General features: G+C 42.6%; 1 protein-coding gene across 1 annotated transcript; it reads right to left on the reverse strand.

Moving 5' to 3' along the window:
• Positions 1 to 254: 254 nt before the first annotated feature.
• On the reverse strand, positions 255 to 2,149 carry LOC105043281 (serine/threonine-protein kinase WAG1). Its single transcript, XM_010920770.4, is given in 2 exon segments — positions 255 to 1,894; positions 1,897 to 2,149. Coding segments are annotated over 2 exon segments (1,452 nt in total). The 5' UTR covers positions 2,006 to 2,149; the 3' UTR covers positions 255 to 551.
• Between the last annotated feature and the right edge of the window lie 6,170 nt (positions 2,150 to 8,319).

Below are 8,319 nucleotides of genomic sequence, written 5' to 3' on the forward strand. Positions count from 1 at the left end.
GGAGACCGGTTTCTGCGACACCAAAATTATTTATGACCAACAATTGCAATGTGAAGGAGCACATGAGGTGTCCCTCATGGTCAATGACAGGATGCAAGCAAGAGTATGCTGAGAAGCAAGTGCGAGCATATGGAATGTTTCTTGAAAACACAACAGATTCAGATCTCAGCTAGTTGCATACACGAGATGCCAGACAAGAGATAGATTAAAATTCCCACAAATCGTATATGGGGAGATATCATGTCCCAATTTCAACCTTATGGTGCACATCAGCAACTACTTTGAAAATAAATTGGAGGAGTAACCTCCAAACAATATCTAAGTTCACTTGGATATTGGATTGCTATAGAGATTAACGAGGTTGGATGAACCTATATAACTCCTGAAGGCCATGTAAATAAATCTCTGCAAGCATAAAGTTCCACAGAAAACTATGTACTCACCATCACTAAATCAAAAATACAGAACACCAACTCTATGCCTTTTTTTTTTTTTTTGTACAGAAGTCCACAGAACTCTCTCTCATCATACAAGACAAACTGTTCCTGGAATCACTTCCCACCCTTCTCCTTTGTCTTCTTCTTAGATCCTAAAACCAACTTAATTCCCCTATTACTATTAACAACGATATTTTTAGTAGTACGACTCCAACTGCTCCACTTCCACTTGCTCCACCACCGCTGCTGCCTTCCACATCCCTCCTTGGTCGCTCTCCCCTGGGTCCCACCCGAGGGGCCAAACACCGCGGGCGGCCGGGCGCACCGGATCAGCGGCCACTGGATCCCCTCGAAGAACGGGTGCCGCTTGATCTCCGCCGCGCCCCGCGTGCATCCCACCCTCCGCTTCGGGTCCCGCACTAATAGCCTCGAGATCAGGTCCTTCGCCGCCGCCACGTCATCGCCGGCAGCGGGCACGCCGTCAGGGAACCTCAGCTCCCGGGTCAAGATGTTCCGTAACGTCGCCTCCTTGCTCCCGCCCTTAAACGGTGTCCGCCCGTAGAGCAGTTCGTAGATGAACACCCCGAAGGCCCACCAGTCGACGCCGTTGCCGTGACCGTTACCGTTGACCACCTCCGGAGCGAGGTACTCGTGGGTCCCCACGCACGCGCGCGAGTACGCCGCCTCCGGCTCCGCCACGAACTCCACCACCTCGTCTTCCTCCTCGCCGTTGTCGCCTAAAGTTTGGGCCCCACCGAAGCAGAAGTTGAGGCGGGGAAGGGTGCTGGGTCGCCTCTGGCGGCGGCGGAGGCGTCGACGGCGGAGAAGGACGGGGGTGACGTCGGACTGGAAGCAGAGGTCGAAGTCGGAGAGCATGACATGGCCATCGGCGCGGAGGAGAACGTTCTCGGGCTTGAGATCACGGTAGACGAAGCCGAGGGCGTGGAGGTACTCGAGGGCGAGGAGGACCTCGGCGGCGTAGAAGCGGACGGCGTTAGGAGGCAGGCGGTGACCGGGGGAGCGGCGGAGGAGGGAATGGAGGTCGCCGCCGGGGCAGTAGTCGATGAGGAAGCACGCGTAGTGGGAGGCGTCGAGGCGGGCATAGAGGGTGGGGAGGAATGGGTGATCCAGCTCCGCCAGCACGCGGGCCTCCGTCCGCACGTGCGAGAGCCTCCCTCCGTCATCGGCTTCCTTGGTGGGCTCGCCACCGGCACGAGCGACAGCGTCGAGGTCGACGACCTTGAGGGCGAAGTCGGTGGCTGAGGAGGAGGAGGAGGGGTCGGAGGCGTCGAAGCCGCGGAGGCGGCAGTGGAAGACGCGGGCGAGGTTGCCGGAGCCGAGGTGCCGGAGGAGGCGGAGGTGGCGAAGGTGGAGGGAGCCATCGGGGGAAAGGTTGGAGGCGGCGCGGACGGCGGACCAGTGGGGGTCGGAGCGGCGGTGGGGGAGGGCGCGGAGGGCGGAGGAGGAGGAGAAGGAGGGGAGGCTGAGGCTGCTCCGGCCACTGAAGGTTGTGGCGAAGGAGGTAGAGGAGGCGGAGCTGGTGAAGCTGTGGTCGACGTCGGACGCATCCGAGGGGAAGAAAGTTAGACTCTCTTCTTCACAGATGCCATCTTTAGCTATCAGAGACTCACTGGATTACAGAGAGACGTGGAGAGGGCGATGGGCTTTAAAAGGGAGGGGGAGGGGGGTGGTTTGCTTGGGGTTCACCCACCGCGCCTTATCTCATGGGGGGTACGTTTAAATGCATTAAAAATATGCGAGGGAGGAAGGGTGTGGAACGAGGGGGAGTTAAATTAGTGTTGGGAGATGTGAGGGGAGGGTGAAGAGAAGGTGGTGGCACGAGGCAACGGCTAGGTGGCGGTGGTTTATTTACTTCGAGTACGTACGTGGTATTTCCGTAAATTTCTCATGAATTTCCGACACTTCTGTCACCAGCTCAGTGTTGAAAGATCCCCGACGAGAACGCTAGATGCCGAGACCCTGTTTTGTACTTTATTTCTCTTTTCCCGGTCTTTTCCTTTTTTTTTTTTTTTTTGAGACAATTACTCTTTGTGAAGGCTTACCCTCGGGAGGGTGATCTTATTTCTGGTCTCCATCAGGGTGCTGTATTTCTGGGCAAAAGCAATTGGATGACCAATGATATCTTCTTGTTTTTCTCACTCCTTTTCCTTCTTTTCCTAAGGTAAAAAGAAATATAATTGTTAAAGCTGAAATTGTCTATATTAGTTTGACTACGGTCACGTAGTCCATGTGTGAATGATGCATGTGTGAACCTTTTTTTTTTGGATCAAAATGCATGCGTGAACTTATTGTTATTTGTTTGGCAGCGGTTGTTCATGAACATAATTTTATATATGAAGCTTTTTGTTTACAAGATGACAAGTGGAGTCTAAATGTTCATATTTCAAGTTATTAGAGGAGCTTCCATGGTGAGCTACTCGGTTTTTACCACCATGATATCAATCTCCTAGACACTATATTATCACATGCATTAGGGTGTGGTTATAGTTGCATATGGCCGTGTCAGCCTGCTAAATCCTACTCAGATCACGTCATCAATAGAATTAGTGCTTGATGAAACTATAAGCAAATGGGCTCCATATATATAACTGAAAATGTTTTTGGTTTCGCAATGCATCATAATCATGTTATTGGCCATCAGTGCCTTAGCCCCATGATATGTATATCAAACTTCAATAGTCATTAAGGTAAAAGGAATAATGTACACATAGATTTAGCTTTTAAAAATTGTTCTTTAGATAAATGATTAACTTTAACCATATGTTAATTTCTAGTGCTTTAACACTATGAGCCAAATGAGAACATCCATTAGTGTTGAGTCTATCTTGATCTTACAAGCCCTAGAGAGCCAAAAAGAGACAATCTTCCAGAGTAGAGGAAAAATGTTCTTCAGTTGACATGCTTGTCTAATTTGGACTGTACAAATAGTTAGCCTTGAGTGTAGGGTTGAACCTTGACGGGCCAGACTAGCATAATTATTGTAGGTCATAGTTCGAGCCTAAATAGATTTGCTCCATATATGTATCTTTTGGAACTTAGAGAATAGAGTAATTGAGCGTTCTAAAGATTAGATGTATTGAGAGACTAAAATTTGTGAGAAATTTTATACTCATAATCTCTAATTTTATAGTAAATTTTTGAATTATTTTTACTACTGGATGTAGCCGTGTGCTCCGGTCACAACAATTAGCTCATATGTCGAGTTTGTTGGATCAAGTTAAAACCCACTTAGGTACTAGCCAATGAGAATTTCATTGAATTAGCAAATGTAACAAATCAACACCATGTGTTATCTCCTTATTATCATATGCTAAGATAACTATAAACATCATTCTACCTGTTGTCCATTTCAACAACGGCAGGATTTTGGACATGTAATTCTCTAGTGTATATGTTAACTTTATGCATATCGATGTGATTTGAATTTGAAATTGCCTCCAATAAATGAAAATTCTCTTAGTTTTTCTGACAAAATGTGAAAACTAAATTACTAACCTATAATGAAGTTATGCTAGCAAGAAATACCTCACTTCTTTAATACTAATATACGAGTAACGCTATGCATGCACATTCTAGAATTTGAGATGATCGCATCCACTACATGATAAGGCTAATGGGGCCTTGACTTGACAAGTATGGTTTTATTAAGTCTTTACAAACGAAAATACATTGCATCCGATAGCAGATGTGACTTCACATGCCAGCAAGAATTTTCCAATACAGATTCTTGACAATCTTGCCCAGTACATAAACTATTAGCTACGAATTATCGCTCTTTTTTGTTGGAGGCTACTAAAACCTAATTTAAATTTATATATTTCACATATATCACTCAATATCTTCAAAGCAATAATGAAGTTGCATGAATTCAAATTAGCTAGGAAGCTAAGCACCATGTTGGCTAACAGGAATTGCATGTCCCACTTGTTAATTGTTATGCACATAATTATGTCTTCATTCTAGGGAAGTCACCAAAAGAAAAATAGTATATTGAGAAATCTGTTTAGATAAGCTTCACGATTTTAAACACTAGCATCTCGTTGTCTTATTTTCAAGAGCTTTAGTTCATCCCAAAAAGAGAAACAATGTTGAGAAAAAGTTTAGGTTAGATATAATTTCTTTAACATGCATTTAGCAGCTCCATCAAGACATCAATCATGCTTATCTACAAATGCAAAAATGCTAGAGATCACCTTCCATTTCACTGCTGAATTCACAGGTCTTATATGGAAGATGTGAGGGCCAGTCTCATGTTAAGCTGGCTCAATTTGGTATGAAGGAGGCTCGAGGCATGTTCCAAAGAGAAATCGAGATAGAGACTATTTAAAATCGAGATGAATATCAGCATTAAGCACCAACAATCTCCATCGGTTATTTAGCCACCTCACCATCACGTCAGAGGCATCTGATCTAGTGAGTATTATATATTGATATTTTGATATCTGTTAGTAAAAATTATTAATTATATTTATTATTTTTGAGCTCATTATTTGATCAAGTCATAGTATATAAATATGATTATAATTTATAATTAATAAAATAAATTTAATATTTAAAAAAAATTTGATTAATGAATGAAATTAAATTTTGAAAAAGATAAAATTTATATATATGATATCATGATAATATCACAAATCTAGAATTATTTTTTAAACCAATATATCTATATATATTTATTGGATTTATTTTTTGATTTATCTAATTAAAATATCATTATTTATTGAAAGATCGTGACTAATTGGTACAAACGGGCTGATTGGCACCATCTATTCTTTTTATGCCACACTAATCTCTCACCCGTGAAATGTGAAATGAGTGATGAATGTATGTGTATCGGTAGCTCTCCTTTTCAGAAATTTCACTCATAGCACTGGAGACAAATTTTCTAAAAAAAGAAAAAAAAGAAAAAAGAAAAAAAAAAGGTAACCAGTGTTTTCTTAAAAGCAAAAGAAAAGATCAGAAAGCTATTTCTGTTTTGTTATTATCACACTGTTGTGACGACCGTTTCTTTCCTCCCCGAGAGTCCGGTCGTCATCACGTTGGCGGGATGCTCCTCCCCGGTGGAATTCCCGCGATACCGTGGCCATCCGTTATAATCCCAATGCAACGAACCTTCCATCCAATCGGACGGTCCACAGCAACCACTAGGAGAACACCGGAACGGCCTATCCTAGACGACCGATCTAAATCCAACGGCTATGCTGCGACTCCTACTGCGAGGAGACATCTCTGCACCGAGTTACACCAAGACCATGGTGCACGTCTGGCTACATCCTACGCTGACCTGAGAGAAAGGTGCCTTGAGCCGACATAGCCGACAGGGACAAGACGCCGACCTCAGCTATTTATTTCAAACCATTTATTATAAAGAATTAAACTAGTGTTGGCACCGTACGTGATCATTTACTATTTGTTACTGTTTACCAGAGGCCAATCACGGCGTGGCGTATGATGGCAAAATTACCTGGTGTTGCACTGATTCCCACCTCATGCACTTGTTCCGATGCCCAAAAATTTCCCCGCATTCTAATGGCAGGGGAGGGTAAGGTATCTTTGGATCCGTTGAGGTCCTTCATCGTTGGAGCCACTCGATGTGGGGTCCACGGAAAGATGGAACACATTTATATCCATGTTGCATTGATCCTTATTAGGCCAACGGTCCTGATGAGCATGGGACTAGCCTTCTGATAGCAACATGTATGGATCTAACTTATGCTTAACATGACTTTTTTGATGGTTGCCTAATTAATGGCATGTCGCTTAGCCTGCACGCCAAAATTATCATTTGTTGTCAACTCTGTTATGTTATATTTTCTATTTATAGTACATTTTTTAGTTCCAAGACCAAAAATATGGTTCGAAAGTTTCGTCGCGTAAAGTTAAGTGGTATGTGTCCGCAAAAGTGGCTGTTTCTATGCTAGCAGACATATTTTCTTCCCTTTTAATTGAACGGATGGAATAAACAGTCGTAACTAAAGAAGAACAAAAGCAATGCGATGAAGTAACTAAAGGTGTTGGTGTGCCTGGTTACACCTAACCTATCTCTGTTTCATATTCAGCTTTCTCATTTAAATTTTATATATCCGATCTTGCATCTAAAAATTGTAAAATGGAGTAATTTCAATGATGCTTCGAGCTTGAGATACATTAATCATTTCAATTTTCGTATTTCCACTTGATCTAGCTGTAGATGAATCATCATTATAGCTTTTAAATTGTCAGATTTGCCGACTTAAACCATTTTTAATAATCATCATAATAATCCTAGGAGTAATTATGCATGAAATTATAATAATTAATTGATATACAAAATTAATATTAATTTTTTATTATTGTATTTCTCCAATAATGATCCCCTCGGATCATGCAAGGATCCATATTACTTAAATCAGCTCCACTAGGGAATGAGCAAATTATTTCTATTGCTTTTGGATGCTATTGCCAATATGCCGAGAAGTAGGCATGACTTGACAAGTATGCTTTCATAATCCCAAAATGCATGAATCACAAGCACATAAAGAAGTTATAGGTTACAACTGGGACAAGTGGAGACTTTTCTTATTGGCCAATAGATCTAACCTAAACGATCAGCTTGCGACTTGTCCTGTCTAACAGATGAAACGAGACTATCCATACCATGAATTTTACCTTGCAAACTTATTTAGGCGACAAAGAGCCACAACCTAAACAAACTAATATTTTCCATTTCAATATTTTTCGGTACCGTTTTCTTCGGGCCGTTGCTCATGGTGCGAACGGATAACCAACGAGAGGCGAGTCAAACGGAGAACATGAAAGCTGAACGCCAAAGCGGGACCCATGTGGACCAAAGCACGATGCTGTCTGCCACGTGGGCAGCATGGTGGGGTCCAGCGTCAGTGGGAGTTTTTAGCCTATTATTTTGGTTCTACCAATTTTAGTTGCACCAGATACATATATATTCCCACCTTCCTTTAGTTAACATCTTCAACACCAGTCTTCAGACCCACATGGCAAGTGGTCACGAGGATTTGGACTAGAAAACAATGGGGTGGAAGTATCAAATTCTGAGGCAGTGGGGATGGATGCTATCCCAGACGTTAAAGTGAGAACCAAACCGTCTCCATCAATCATGTCTGCAGTTATAATGCACCTTAAGGCTTCCAACCTACTCGCCGGACTAACTACTCCATAGAAAACAAAACCAATTCGTGCAATGACCTAAACTTTCTACTTTAACCGCCCGAGTGCTTTCCCAAGATTTTGCTCCGGGGTCATGAACCAAGGTCCTTGCTCCAACAAGGGCTACAAACAAATGAAAGCATTCATGAGTTGGTATGGCTTGACTTGCTAATAAGGCTTTTATAAGCTCGTTCGATCAGTAAACAAGTGGAATTAATCTGTGTTTATGTTCGGTTAATAAACGTATCAAGTGAGGATAGGCTCCGACCAGCTTGAGAATATATAGGCTCATTTTAGTTTGGGACTTTAATATGGATAGCTGAGCAATGAAAACCTGAATGAAAGCTTGGATTGAATCAAATGTGAGACTTAATGATTTTTTTTTTTTTTTTTTTGAAAAAAAAGTGATTAGTAATGATATAAACATGGAAAGGAAAAATCTCCAACTTTTCACTATTCCAGACAAGAGTAAATGCAATGCATCCATCACCTGTTCTTTCTTCGTTTTGCTCGCCGGTCATTGCTATCTCATGCTCTCAAGCGCTAATGGATACCATGAACTTCCTCTCTGTGGAGTCTTTTTATGCCCACTGGTTTACTCAATAGAAAAGAAATGAAACATTCCCACATTGTCTCACATGCATATCTCTAGTAATTAATTCACCACCCGCCATCATCCAAAGGTGACCTTCCAATCATA

Source organism: Elaeis guineensis, chromosome 4 (assembly GCF_000442705.2).
Source record: "Elaeis guineensis isolate ETL-2024a chromosome 4, EG11, whole genome shotgun sequence".
Lineage (NCBI taxonomy): Eukaryota > Viridiplantae > Streptophyta > Magnoliopsida > Arecales > Arecaceae > Elaeis > Elaeis guineensis.